General features: G+C 44.4%; 1 protein-coding gene across 4 annotated transcripts in view; it reads right to left on the bottom strand.

The window, feature by feature from the left end:
- Window positions 1–10,932, bottom strand: part of GAB1 (GRB2 associated binding protein 1) — a 99,816-nt gene extending 88,884 nt beyond the window's left edge. Inside the window, exon 1 of one of the 4 annotated variants that reach the window (XM_027885665.1) lies at window positions 10,530–10,932. In XM_027885665.1, the coding sequence (XP_027741466.1) occupies window positions 10,530–10,601 (72 nt within the window). In that variant the 5' untranslated portion in view covers window positions 10,602–10,932. The remainder of the gene's footprint in view (window positions 1–10,529) is intronic. The other 3 variants (XM_027885667.1, XM_027885666.1, XM_027885668.1) reach the window with 3 other exon arrangements.
- Between the last annotated feature and the right edge of the window lie 4,284 nt (window positions 10,933–15,216).

Raw genomic sequence — 15,216 nt, forward strand, 5'->3', positions numbered from 1 at the left:
CTAATGAGTCATTTGAATGCTGCTCTTCACTTCAGATTTTCCCCCCTGCCCCATTTCTCCCTTCCCCTCTCCAAAACTTCATAAAAATCAAAACCAGGTTTTATATTAGTAAAGACTGACTCCTGAGTGCATGTGTGTTTTCTCTGCCAACAGACCTTCAGTAGTAAAGAGTAACTTAAGTTCTTTCTCATAGTGCTGACAAGTTTATGCAATTTAACTTCATTTGTGCACACTGACAACTGTATTAGATAGGTCATAACTAAGAGCGTAACATGACATCAGCTCTGAGCTTTAAGAGCATTATTTCACACTGAGTAACAAGTCATTAGACTGCAAAACTTACTCACATAGCATGATGCAAATAATTTCAGCAATAACAGCATACAGACAAGTGCACAGAGATGCATCAGGACATGCAAGATTCAGAAAGATACAGTTACTGATATTTTGCACTTACTGAAGTTATCTCCCTTAGGAAAGGATTTTGTAAACAACAACTTTATCTAATGCCACCATGAGAACATCACCAAGTGTAACACATTATTGAAAGAAGAAACATTTCTTTAATGAAGAGCACCACAATCATGGAATTACACAACAAGTGACAGATTCAAAAGGGGCACGTTTCTGTCAGTTTGTGGCTTAAACGCCAAAGTAAGTTCACATAGATCACTACTTTCTAGGAAAGCAGAATTGCCAGATGGCATCACACCCATAGCCTACCTCTGACACTTCCTTCACATTGGCAGAACTAGGAAGAGACTGGATCACATAAGTGAACCACAGGAACTGGTTACAACACGACACTTTAGAAGTCTTCTCTTATCACACCCCAGACCTCCAAGCACTCATGTTTACAACTGGGGGATTCTCTCCAAGCCTCCCTGGAATCTCCTGCATTCCCAATGTGGATACCACATGGCAGAGCGTTTCACTGCCTCATCTGTCCTGGGAAACATAAGTCTCTTCTGCTTCAAATTGCACTGCAAACCCTTTCCCCACCCCCTTTCTGCCTCTCTCTCTCTCTCTCTCTCTCTGTTTTTTGTTTGTTTGTTTGGGTTTTTTTGTTTTGTTTTGTTTGTTTGTTTGTTTGGGGGTTTTGTTTTTTTTTTTTTTAATTAAACCATGCAAGGACAAATTGTCAGTTCAGATCAAGCCCATATTTTTGACATCCTCTTTCTTGGTTGTTTCACAGACCAATCCCTGTAATAATCATTTGGAACACCAAATAAATTATCCCCACCATCTCTTTCCTAATACGGTCCTTGCTTTTCAGTGTTAAAAGAAGCAGACTCGTTCCCAGTATTTTACTGTCTTTTTAAAGATCAAAGATATTCATATGCCTTTTTTAAAAAAACCATAAATGTCTGCTAGATTCTGTATATGGACTTTGGAGTTCATTGAGGTAAGGGACTGCTCACATGCTCTACACTGACTGGTTTCCAAAAGCAGTCCTTCCAAAGCAGCAATCCTCCCTGCACAATCCCAAAACCAGGCACAGCTTCCCTACTACATCTGATCCTGCTTAAGAATCTACATGGAAACACAAACGTCAGAAAACTGTAACAGAAACATGCATTAAGTGTGAATGGGAACATTTGTCTGGCACATTACGTGACTCAATGCAGTTATTCTTCATACAAAGGTAAAATGACAAACTGACAAATAATTTTTGGAATTGCTTCTTTTTATTTTTTTATAAATGGGTATCATTCCATTTTGAAACCTAAAATACATTTTTCATCTGATATCTTGTGTTAATTTGTCCTTTTAATGACTCTCCCAAATGGACTGTAATTCTTATGTGTTGATTGCATCAAAGGTCTATTTGAAGGCAAGGGTATTAACTGTGTTTGAATAACTTCCTGTATTCTTATTCCATACCCCAAATCGAATCCTGTGAACTTCTACTGTCAGCAATAAACACCTACAGAGGGTTTATTTTGTTTTTAAATCCCAAGCCCCAAACAACATATAAAAATAACCCTAACTCTAATTTTGTGTTGATCTTCTTTTTTTCCCCTTTTGCCTTTGAAGCAGAAATCCTGAAGAGCCTGGCAGTAGCTGTGGCCCCAGAGAGGGGAGCACGGGGAGCACGCTGGCCTGCACCACTGAATCCCATCGCATTCCTCCCGGGGTGGAGACAGGCTCACCCGGAGCAAGGCAGGCAGCAGATCTGCCATCACCCTGCCCCAAGGCTGGCTGTGCTGGGAAGTGGGTGGGGAACCAGATTTACTTTGTGACAGCCACTATCTCCACTGCCATGAAGGGTTTATCTGGCGTTGTTTTCACTTATAAAGCAGCAGAGCAACCCACATGTGACAAGCGAGCTGGCTGGAAAACTCCTGTGTGGGAAACAGGCAAAGGGACAAGGTTGCTTTTCTCCTGCTAGGCAAGGTTTTATCCCAAACCCCAGCTGCCATCCCCAGCCTTGCCTGCCCATCACCCCACATCAAGATTCCTGATCCTAGTTAGCCAGTGTGTGGCAGAAGACAAAAATGACCTCCTTTTATAAATTGCAGAGAAGGTAAAACTTTCTCCTGGCTTCCTAGAAATTTTCAGAGAAAAGAACAAGCACATCTACTGAAAAACCATAGCTGTTTTTAAACCCACTCAGCCAATAAAATGCTGTACAAAAAAAACCAAACAAACAAACAAACAAACAAACCACAAAAAAAACCGGGCACATTTAATTCACTTCTTGATGTGGGGCCTAAGCTCAGCTATCCACAACTGACAAGCTGGTATTGCAACTTGGCACATCTTCCTAGCCAAAGTATTGCCTCTTTTTCATGGTATGTTTTTAAACAGAATTATTTGCATTATGTACAGATATTACTTATAATGATACACAAGTCATATGGACATAACTGCCTGACATTTTTAATTACATATTATTATGCTACCAGCTCCAAGAGAGACAACTCTCATGCTGTCATTTATCCCATATAACTGCTATTCACCAGGAAAAAAATGGGAGGAAAAATGTGTCACCATAACCCCAGGGAGTTAAATCCTAAAGTTGTAATTCTGGGGCACAAAATGCAATTAAATATATTCCTTCTCCTCAGTTAAAAAAAAAAAAAAAAAACCAAAAAAAAACATACAAAGATAAAGAAGTTTGGAGAGTTCAACAGTTAATCCAGTCTCTTTCATCTCACAGAAAGTTACCTTATAAACATTTCCCTGCTGGATTCTGCCAAAGAGACAGGCAGATACTACGTAACAGATTATTTTTTACAACTAAAAGCAGCATGGCATCTTTCAAAGAGCTTCAAAAATTCATCAGAAGAAACAAAACCTTTGTCAACAGCTGGAAGCAAACACAAGTACAAAAAACATACTATGTAACCTTTTATTGCAAGCCAGGGGTGATTTTTAAAGAAAAAAAAAACACAACTAGCATATTGCAGGGAAAATATTTACAAAGCTAACATTATTTTTGCAAGTATGAATACTTTTCCTAAGGCAAACAAGCCACAGAATTCATAAAAGAATCAATGCAATAGCTAATCAAGAATTGATAAAGGGAGAGTTGAGAATAAACAATATTTTATTGCAGCTGGGAGATGGAAGAATCCTCCCTTCCCTCCCTGACCCCCCCAACCCTCCCCTCCCCCAAAAAACCAAACAAAACAAACCCTACAGTACTGCCTTAGAACTAGTGGTTTGTACATATGAGGAGCTGAATTCCCATCCCAGTCCCTAAAACAGCAGCAAATTACACTGGACTACAATATTCACCTGTACACAACACATACCTGCCTTGACAAGATTATCCCTTTCTCTCTGATCTTTCAGCCTGCCTTGCTCAAGTCATTTGCATGACATAAGGTCTGTCCCTCCTAATGAAATACTGCAATGAAATTGCAACAGGTGAAATTGCTTCTATTGGCAATCATTTGATTAGTCACTGAAGCACAGAAAATTTCAAGGTCATTTTGAAAAGGTCTCAAGAAGTCTGTCACAGCAACACTACAGAAGCGGGGATGAAAAAAATAAGCAGGTGTATCTTTGCTTCACATTTATTTGCTCTGCATCAAAACAAACCTTGCACCTCATCAGTTGTACTCCCCTGCTTAAGAAAATATTTCACCCAATATATTTTGGTGATATCTGTTTTTAGACTAGAAAAAGGTGACAGCAAGACTAAAGAAGTACAAAATACCCAAGCCAGAGCCATCTATAATATACAAATGTATTTTTTCCCTTAAAATTACCACATTTTGAATCACTGATGTTCCTTCATTTTTTGCCAAGATTTCTGTCAGAGCCATAAACCAAATTTAATGGGAAATAAATGTTTTCTAAATGTCTGTAGAAGACTACATTTTATTCCAATCACCTGATCCAAAAGTTATGTCAAAAAAGCCCACAAAAAAAACCCCATTCCTCAAAAGTGATCAAACCATCATTCCAGGATTTTTAAAATTTAAAGAAAGAGAAGAGGACAGTTGGGAGAGTTCTGTGTTTGTCACTTTCCTCTCTCTAAATAAAGAATTGTTGGATACCAAAGATCAATGAAAATGGAAGGATTACCTCTCAGCTGAAAGAGTGACCTGGTCAATCAAGGCTTCCAGAATTGGTGCTCATTTTGGCAGTCAAGGCCTACACTTTTTTAAGCTAAACTGTCCAATAAAACATTACTTTTTCAATACATCCAATTCACATTTCACACATCTGCTTGGGGCTTATGACTTGACTAAGAGGGGTGCAAAACAAGCTCATCTGCTTATAATTGGAAGTCAAATTCAGGGTATTTCATTATTTCCTCTGCTTAGTAAAAGTGTTGCTTATACTGAATTATTCAGTGCTGCAAGACTTTGTGCATTCATGGAGGAGCAGCCAGTATGCAGCATCAAGAAAGTGGGAGACATCAATTTGTTTTTCCACTTCCTCTCCCTGCTCCCTATTAGTTCCTCATTGAACTGTAATCCCCTGTGATTAGCTGCACCAAATCTTATTAACACACCCATCAAAATACAAAGTATAGTGAAAGGATATCCAAAAGCTGCTACACATTCAATTGAGAACCACCTTCAACATCACAAAGACTCAGAAGTTGACTATTTCCTCACTTGTCAGCTATCTTGGTCCCAAATTAAGGGTTATTATTTAGCAGGTGCTAAGAAAAATTGTTCACATCATTTACCGTATTTAGAATATCAGGCTTACTTCATATGTCCAGTAGTTCACCTGCACTTCAAGAGAAAAAGGACAATTTCTGTTCCTTACACCTTTGGCTTTCCTATCTACACCAAGGAGAGAAAGCATCTAAGCACTCCAGGTACTGTCTGACCATACAAACTGAGAAACATTTAAATTAACAGTACCATCAGTGTGATATACTACATAAATGTTAAAATAACTAGTGGAAGGTAATCTTGCTACATGTATATTAGACTTCTTAATCTGTTTTATACCATGTTGCCCGCTCTTACCCACTGAAACCATTCCCAGGGAGTTGATTCAGAGCACAGGTCAAGCACTAACAGTGCTGTAGCTTTGGCAGCAAAGTCAACACCAGCTGCTGATGTGCTGTCAAAGATCATAAATACTTGTACAGTGAGTTCCACACTCTCATGTGAGACAGCCAAAGAGCAAGCTTAGGGGGTAGGTATAACCCTCTGTATACCAGATTGCTTCAGCATCTTCAGTTGGCACACAAAACAACGCAACTTCCTTCTATAATCAACAAAAACATTGTGTTTAGTCATGCTTTGAACTTCATGCTTTGGGGTTTACTAATCCATGTTTGAAAAGATCAAAAGTCAAACTGCTGTTTTTTGACCAGTGCACAGCAGAAGGGGAGGGACAGACTTCCTTCCAGAAGGGAAGTTTTCTGCATGAACACCAATTCCTGCAAGGTCTTCAGCAACTCTTGGAGTAGCACAAGCACAGTCACATTCAGAATATTAAGATGTCACATAATGGTACTTGATTACACATCTGTCTTGAGTTAACTTAACTTGACCCAGCTCCACAGGGACAACACTGAATGATGTCAAACTAGCTCATCTTGTTTCTTTCTCCTGTAAACCAACCGGATTGTTAAATTCGCTCACTCTCCTGATGAAAGATCACAAAAAAAAACTTTAACACAAACAGGTGTCTTCCAGAAAAGGAGCCTTTGTCAGGCACTGCAGCTTGTACCAAATTACAACTATTCTGCTGAATAAAACATTTCATAACACCACTACATATCTTAGCACATTTAAGTATTACTCAAGACAGAAGAGGCACCTATGTGATTAGTGCCAAAGAGCAAATGCCAAATAAACCACGCAAAATATTCCACTTCTGCATCCATACTGTCTGAGCCTCTATTTCAAACATCAATAACTAACCTTAATAGTCTGGCACTTTTCAAGTCTCTGTCTATGACTGAAAAGATTAGAAAGTCAGAAGATACTATTTGTAGCCTCATCTGAATTACATCAGTGCTCCTTATGTCCTGGGGAGCTCAGGCCTGTTTCTCATTTTTATACTCTTTGCTTTTAAATAATTAAATGCACAATCAATAGGAATGGTCAAATAACTATAGGATTTTTAGTAACAATTACAACAAAATTGATTCCTAATTTACTTTCAAAAACTTCTTAAGAACTCTCAGAAGTGCAGGGAAGTCCTTTAGGCATAGAAAAATATGAACCAACTTACCCCAAAAAGTGCTTAGTCTATGCAGGATATTTTTGATGGAGTTTTACCTTTTATCAAATAAAATGTATTTCACTCTAAGTAGGACACACCAGAATGACCAAATTGTTAGGGTTGGAAGGGAGATAGTCCAGTCCAAACCCCCTGCCAAAGCAGGGTCACCTGGAGCAGGTGACACAGGAACACGTCCAGGTGAGTTTGGAATGTCTCCAGAGAGGGAGACTCCACAGCCTCCCTGGGCAGCCCGTCCCAGGGCTCTACCACCCTCAAGGTTAATAAGTTCTTCCTCATGTTGAGGTGAAACTTCTCGTGTTTTAGTTTATGGCCATTGCTCCTTGCCCTGAAAAGGGTCTGGCACCATCCCCTTGGCACCTGCCTTCAAGATATTTATGTGCATTAATGAGATCCCCTCAGAATACTGAGAATTATTATATTACATCAGTAGACCTTCTACAAACTGGTTTCATAAACCAACCGTCAATGCTAAGACCCTGATTTTAAGCACATCCAGTTGTCACAACAAGCCCTAGCCTACCCCAGACAAAAGTGTAGTAGTTCTAGGAGAGAATTTAAGACTTATTCCCAATTCCCTAAAGCTCTTCTCCCTTGCTTTACCAAGGACAGCTGTGTTTAAATATCTGGTGGTTTCATAGCACAATGGCAGTAAAAAACCCTCTATGCTGCTACCACAAAGAATCAGCTATTTTAACTGGCACGTGCACAGCAGAACTGCAACGTAGCAGAAAACCACGAAGCCAAGGCTTACTATCACTTCGTAAAGGACAGATGGGTAGAAATGGACTTTCCAACTACCTCCTTAAAAAAAAAGGGGACCAGAGCAGAAATACTACAGCAGGTTAAGGTAAAGAACGCAAATGTTTGCAAAGTTGAAGGCAAGGGAACAATGGAAGAAAGAAAAACATACAAGAGGGTAGCAGAAGCTGTGAAATCCAGCAGTCCTCCATCCCTCTGCACAAACAAGTTCTTTCAGGTACTCATGCAACCACAGCATAGGCTGTGGAGACCTGTGCAGGATTTAGCCCCAGCTCCTTTCCGCTTCTCCTCTACTAAATCCACATCCCCATCTTGGACCCCCAGCTGGCACCACAAGTTACCTGTACTTTCCTCAGAGATCTGCTGCTGGAAGTAGCCACTCTGTTCCATCAAACTGTTCTGAATACCAGCTCAAGGGAACCAACAGCAGGTGCCAGTGGCTATCGGAACGTTAATTCATACCAAAAGCACATGAAAGAGGCATGAGAATAGGACTCCCTTTAAGAAGGGAAACAGACACCGGCATTTAAGGCATACATTAAAGGAAATCTGACTTTTCCACCTGCAGAACAGGGTTGGTTGGAGATTTTTTCTTTTTTTAGCCTCAAAATGAGTGTAAGCCAGCTTTAATATCATGTCCAACTGTTTCAAACTAAAAATTGAAGTCCCTGTGAAACATATGCCTACGTACTAGCTTCAAAGTGCTCCTTTACGCCCTTCCTAAGAACTGAAACCATATTTAACTGCGATTTCAGACTTTTTATCTCCCTTCCCAGATGGTAACCTGGGTCTGCCCCAACACTTGCATGCAAAAGCTAATAGAGCGTGAAGCTACAATTTTCCATATATACATGTGAAAAGTATGCATTGCAGAAAAGCCGTTTCCTATTGAAATCACTTTCCCATCTTTTCATCTGGTGCAGCCCCTTGAAATATCACCACTATAAAATATGGCTTTAAAAAACACAGCTCTCTCTCTCTCTCTCTCTCTCCTGCGCCTTCGCTCAAGCATAGAATTACAGAGAGCACAGGCCAACCCTTCAGTCAATGCACTCAGCTAAAGTTCATCGTCTTAAGGATGAACTCAATTTTTTGTTTGCTTGAAGACGGTGACCAGAATGTCAAGGTCACTTTTAGGTCTTTGAAGTGAGTGTGAACCTCCAGCCTACAACTGATCAGGCACTACAGACAAGCAGAAGGAATTTTACTCGAAGTCCTTCTCTAAACAGCGCCTTTCTTTTATAGAAGTAGAAAACAGTTCAAAACAACGTGCAAGATTTAAACTCGTGACCTTATGGTCTACAATGCATGAAGATGATAAACCATCGTGAAGATGATAAAGTCGTGCTCTTATAAGCTTGCCATATTATCACTCTGCCTCCTCAAAAGGCAGGTCCCCCTTTCAAGTGAAAATTAAGGATTTACCTCTTTCGGACAGGGAACAACTTGACCAATGCTGCAGTGAGGGTTTTGCCCTCAAAGGTTCTGGTGTGATTCCAGTATGGAAGCATAGCTATAAATACATTGAAGGGACAGCTACATGGAAAGAAAGCTGGCATATTCAGGGATTGATTTATGGGATTGATTTAGGAGGGCAAACTCTTGCTTACAACTCTGTTCATTAACAGACAGCACAACTGTACAAGATTTAGAGTTTGAGTGGGACATTTTTTCAAACTTTTAAAAAACATTAATGCCTAATTCCTACACACTGGTAAAGAGGCATCCTGTGAATATACAGACATGGAGAGCTGGCCAAAAATACAGTTCATGTCCAAATCAGCAGGGAAGCAGAACCCTGCTACTTCCCATCAGGACATTCCCTTCTCAAGTCTGATCCTGTGTCCTTCGCACAAACAGGACTCTGGCCATTGGGAACCAGAGAGCGGGCTATCCCAAATATTTTTTTTTAATTTAAACAGAGTCTCATTTCACCTATTTCCTGGCATTTAAAAAAAACACACGTCCATAAGAGTAACAGTTTGTCGAGAAGTGGCTGCTAATCGCTAACAGATGAAAACAACATGGTCACGTTAAGACCCGTAATTCACAGATTCTCAAACGAATCCGAAAGTTTAGCTGCTTAAAAAGGAAAAAAAAAAAAAGCTAAAAACCAACACTGGAAAAAGAAAAAAGAAAAAAAAAGAAGGCCCAACATTTTGTCCCAATTACACAGATGCCGCGAAGCGAGCCGGGTGCCAATGGGAAAGGGCTCAGCCAGCAGCGATGACTCCTGGCATCACCCATCCCTCCTACGTGACCTGACAGCCTCCCCGGCGGCCCCGCAGCTCCGCTGTGCCCTGTCACGGAATCTGCCCGCTCAGCAAACACGCTCCATTTTCCTGCCAGGAGCGCGGTGTCCGCTCCGCTGCAGCCCCTGCGAGCGCAGCCACTGCCGAGCAACAGCGGGAACAACTTCGGGAAAACAGGCACTTCTCTTACAACTCCCTCCGCCTTCTTCCCGGTGCGGAGAGCAAGGGCAGAGCCCCCCTCGGTCCCGGCGGGAGCGCTCCCGGGGCATCCCCGGCTCCTGTCGTCTCCGGGCCGTCAGCCCCGGCTGCGATCCCGCCGGGAGCGGCTCCCGAGTACCGGGGCGCCCCCCGCCCTCCCTGCTATCGGGCACCAGCACCGGCACGGCAAGTGTTTACATTTAAAAATACATATAGACCGAGCCCCGGATCCAGAGGGAAGAGGGGGAAAACTCCGCCCCCCTCCCTGCTCCCGACTCTCTCGGAAAGGCGATAAAAAGCTGGGCTGGAAACATCTGACCGCTCGGCGCCCCTTTTTTTAAGGGAAAAAATAAAGGGGGGGGATAGGTAAAGTAGGGAATAAAAAAAATAAATAAAATAAAAAAAGGAAAATAAATGTTGGAGAAGCCGCACGGGACGTGCCGGGCAGAAGTCCCGGCTGGAACAGGGAGGCGGCCGGGAGGGAGGGCGGCTGGTCCGGGCCCGGCCAGCAGGGACCGCGCGGGGAGGCAGGGCCGGGCCGGGCCGGGCGGGAGAGGGAGGAGAGCGCGGAGCCCCGCGGGAGACAAGCGGGGAAGGGAGGGAGAGAAAGAGGGAGAGCGCGGGCCGCGAGTGGGAGAGGGCACTCACGTAGCGTTTCAACTTCTTCTCCGGCGGGGACTTTCGGAGCCAGCCCGAGCAGACCACCTCCCCGCCGCTCATGGCTGCGCCGCTGCCCGCCGGGGCGCTCCCTCCTTCTCCTTCTCAGGCAGCGCCGACGGCACCAGCGCCCGGGCCGAGGGAACCCCGATCCGCGGCGGCGGCAGCACCGCGCCCGCCCCGGCCTCCCGGGGCTGCGGGGCGAGGGGCGGGACGGGGCGCGGGGTGTGTGTGTGCCTGTCTCTCTCGGACAACAACCCGCTGGAGCGGAGCGGCGAGCGGGGCTGAGGCGGGAGGGTCCCCTCTTCCTCCTCCTCGCCGCCGCCGCCGAGTCACACGGACATCGGGAGAGACGACAGGGGCGGCCACCGCCCCGCCGCAACTTCGGCGTCCCAGGGCAGGATCCAGGATCCAGCCACCGCCCCGCGCCGGTGCCGCCGCCCCCGCGCCACGCCGGGACCCTCCCGCCGGGAACGGCCGCGGGGGGCTCCGCTCCCCTCCCTCCCTTCGCCCCGCCGAGCTCAGCGCCGGCCGCCGCGGCTCCGCGGGCTCGCTCCTTCCCCTTCCCTTGCTTCCTCCTCCCCCTGCGCCCGGGAGGAGGGGATCGACCAGCGCTCCTGCCTTCCCTCCCTCGCCTTGCCCTGCGCGGGGAGTGGCGGGGCGGTGGTCTCGCCCCGGACTTGGGGCCGTGGCCGGGGGCTTGGTCCGCTCCCTCCCGGCCAGCGAAGGAGGGGTTTACCCTGGAATTCACCGCGCCGCGTCCCCCCCCCCCCCCCCCCCCCCCCCCCCCCCCCCCCCCCCCCCCCCCCCCCCCCCCCCCCCCCCCCCCCCCCCCCCCCCCCCCCCCCCCCCCCCCCCCCCCCCCCCCCCCCCCCCCCCCCCCCCCCCCCCCCCCCCCCCCCCCCCCCCTTAAGCCCCTTTCCCCCTCAGCGCCGAGCGGCGACACCTCCCCTGCCAGCCCCGCCTGCCCCCGCCCCAGCGCCGCCCCGAGCGCGCCGGCGGCTCCCCCCGAAACTCCGCCGGGGCCTTTTCAAACAACAAGGGCTTGGAGAGAGAGAGAGAGAGAGAGGGGGGGACGGGCTTCCCAGAGGGATCCTGGGAGCTGTAGTCGGCGGCCGGCGGGGACTGCGACGGCGCGGAGGAGCCGGGGGCGAGGGACGGGCTCCCGGCGCTGAGGGCGGGGGTGGTGGCTGCTGCGCGGTTCTGAGGGACGGGGCCACGAAGCTTGTGGAGACTGAAATAAATATTGAAACCGCCGCTGAAATGGTGATCCTTTGGGAATCTGATGCAAAATCGTTCGTTGGCGATGGGGAAAACAAACCAACCAACCAACCCCAAACAAACAAACAAACAAACAAAAAGCAACTTAAAGATCTCTATTAAAACTGCATTAAAAAACAGTTCGGTCAAAGTAGCAAGTCTGGAACTGCCGCAGCAAAAAAACAAAACAAAACAAAAAAAAGAGCAAAAACAAAACAGAACAAAACAAAAAAGGGTAAAACCCAACTCGTTGTTCACCATCTATCTCTGCTGTGTGCTGTGTGCTGTCTCTTTCACTCTGCCAGGAAAGACCTCCAAATAAGTAATAATAGCAAATAAAATATAATCAATATAATCAAATAATATTGCATAAATAATAAATTTTACTTTTTCATTTACAGTTAAAATAGCTCTAATTTTTCTCTTTTTTCTTTTTTTTTTTTTCAGATTACTAAAGTGCAGACTTCTACTGCTGTGCTGTTATAGCTCCAGTGCTTTTCCACTGCAGAGAAATAGTCCCCCTAGTGTGCCTGGGCTGCAGGGAGCCCAGCGGTGCTGCCATTCATCCAGGTATAGTGCATTAAAAAGTTACAAAGCTGTGGTGTTTAGGGACATTCCCAGAAATAACAGAAAAAAATAAAGGTGACAGCCCAGAGGTGTTAAAATCCGTACAGCAATTCCAACATCACTCTTTTCACGATAATTATGACAGGTGAAACCCTATTAAGCACTAAAAGAAAGATCATCGAAGAAGAAGATATTTTGCCAAAAGGTTTTGAAATAAGAAAACTGGTGAACGTTGGCCTTTATCAATATTAAGAGTGCACAAATCCTGGCATCCAAACCATCTTCACATTCATTTCTGCACATCATCACTTCAGCTGCCCCAGTGGGGCCAGTGGAAAGAGTAAGAAAGTGATTTGATGAGTGCAGTTGGTAAACATGAACGCAAATTGTGCTGTTAGGTTTAGATTTCAAGCTGGGTTTCAGTACAGCTCTTTTGTTTAAACTACTAGTGCTGTTGTTTAAGATCTCAACATTTGACATTATCCAAGTGTCAAATAAAAAAATTTCCAGTTTCCTTTAGAACCCTGGAGACAATTTAGTATTGTCAGATCAAGAACAAATAGAATCAGTGTAAACTAACTAAAAATGCCATTGGCTTTAGGGCGCTGCAATATGATCCAATGGTTCATTTAAATCCCATTAATTAACCCATGTCTTGAGGGCCAATCAAAGAAAGCCTGTTTTGGCTTAAGCAGACACTATGGAGGCACCAACCAAACAAGTTATCTGGTCCAAAAACACAAGCATGTCCCTGAGGTCAAATTTCAAAACATTACATTTGTATTTCAAGACATGCTGAAACCAGTGTTAGTCTGGACTCCGGCATTAGTTTTCATATATTTGTTTGTCAATTCATTTTCTTGGAAATAGCCATCCAGAGACAAATGTTGTATGAGGGTTTTATCCCTGCCATGTAACAATAAAATGTACATCGGGAAAAAAGAGTTAATACCATTGTGAAGAGTAATAAGTAATAAAAACTGCCTTTTAGACCATACTTTGTTGTTGAGCCTAATCACAAGCCCCAACACTGGGTATAAAATTGCTTTATTGCATTGTTGAATTGAAGAAAACATACTACAGCAAAGTAAGGTTTCCAAATCCCTAGTTAAGATGCTCCCTTCCTATCATGGCAGTGGATTTCCTTTTCTGCTCTCAGCCATTTGAGTTACCCATCCACAGTCCCACTGGCGCCTTCACTAATCATCTCAGGAGAGGGCTGCACGGAACCCTCTCTTCCCAAGTAAGTGAACAGCTAGCAAATCAGGGATTATTAATGCTGTGGATTTCTGTGCATAACCAGCAAATCTCTGCAGTTCATAATTTAGATACCCTGTATTAGGGTAAACAGGAGCAATTAAGACTAATGAAATGCATAAACAGCACAACATTTAGGTCTGACTCTTAACACCTCCATATTTACAGCTGTAAAACTGTCTATGAAGAGAATAGTGAAATAATTATGCCAGACAGTTCCTCCATGTAGAAAAATTCTTTCACTTAGCTAAACTTAGACTAGGGTATAATTTCCTGAAATTAGGATAAAAATCACAAAGATCTCTGTCAAGAATGACTGTTAGACTTGCTTTGCCTGCTAAGCTCTTGTCCTGAAAGTTTAAACAATGTTCAACGTGCTCCATTTTTAAATTCTCCTGCAGTATGGTTTGTGCTTGGAAGTAGCAAACATCCTTTGGGGACAGCCACTGCTTGCGAGACTGCTGTAAAACCCTACATCAGGACACAACCACCCTTTCGCCTCACTTTGTTCCCTCAAGTTATTTCTGTGCTGTTCCTCAGGAAGCCTGAAGGACAAAGGTCCTTTAAGCTCAATTAATTGCACTACGGAGGTCTTTGGTATTTCTGTACAAGGCCAGTCCTTTGAGGAAGAAGAGAGGAGGAAAGAGGATTTTTTTTTTTCTTGGAAGAAAGAGGATTTTCCCTGTTTTTAACAAGCAGCTTGCAATTGGCAGCTGCTGGTGGCCAAGAAGAGGATGTCCCTAGAGAAGGGAGCTCAGGAGGGAGCCATCCTCGCTGCCCACAGTGCCAAAATCCAGCTATAGCTCCCACACCACGGGGCATATTGCCATTCCTGAATTCCACATAGCCACTGCCATCCAAAACAGTGCCTGCTCTGTGACCTGTGACCAACACTGCAGTACACAACATGCTGAATAAAATACACTGCAGCTGGCCAGGTGATGCCATGCCCCGGTCTGTGATGACTGCATGCACGGTCACAGTGCTTGTGCCACCCTTCCAGCTCACAAAGCACATGCAAGACGCCTTGATTCCTCCACTGGCTTTCTGTTCTTCCACAAGTATGTTCCAAAGTGTTTTAAATGGTTCTCCAAAATTTTGGAGTAGACTATTTATATATCTCGCCAGATAAAGTAGGTCATGTGAAAATCCTATTTGCCTCTGGTTTGCTTGCCAAGTCGCCTTGACAAAGGAAACAGGAGCTGATAGAAGAGGAGATTAAATACACATGGGTTTGTTTTTAAAAGTAGAAATTATGCTAATTCCTCATGCAAATAGCTGAGAAATTCTAGACTTGCATAATAAGACAGTCTTGCTACAGCTCCCAACTTTGTATTATACTTCTAGTATGAAAACCTATGCATTTCTTTCTAGTTTCACCTTGCAGTCACAGTCAGCTGTGGCTCCTGTTTGTGATCTCTAAACTCCTCTATGCAGTTTGCTTACACTGGAAAACAAAATTTGTACTTCGACAAAACAGACTAAACACCTTAATAAAAAAACCTCAAACCGTAATGAAAATTAATTTAACAAAAAATATCGCACGTCAATCTATATTCCAAAACACCTTTAGGTGTTTATGTAACAATGAACC

The sequence above is a fragment of the Empidonax traillii genome, unplaced genomic scaffold (assembly GCF_003031625.1).
Source record: "Empidonax traillii isolate 1590-97213 ecotype Southwest subspecies unplaced genomic scaffold, ASM303162v1 scaffold170:size2694500, whole genome shotgun sequence".
In the NCBI taxonomy this organism is placed as follows: Eukaryota; Metazoa; Chordata; class Aves; order Passeriformes; family Tyrannidae; genus Empidonax; species Empidonax traillii.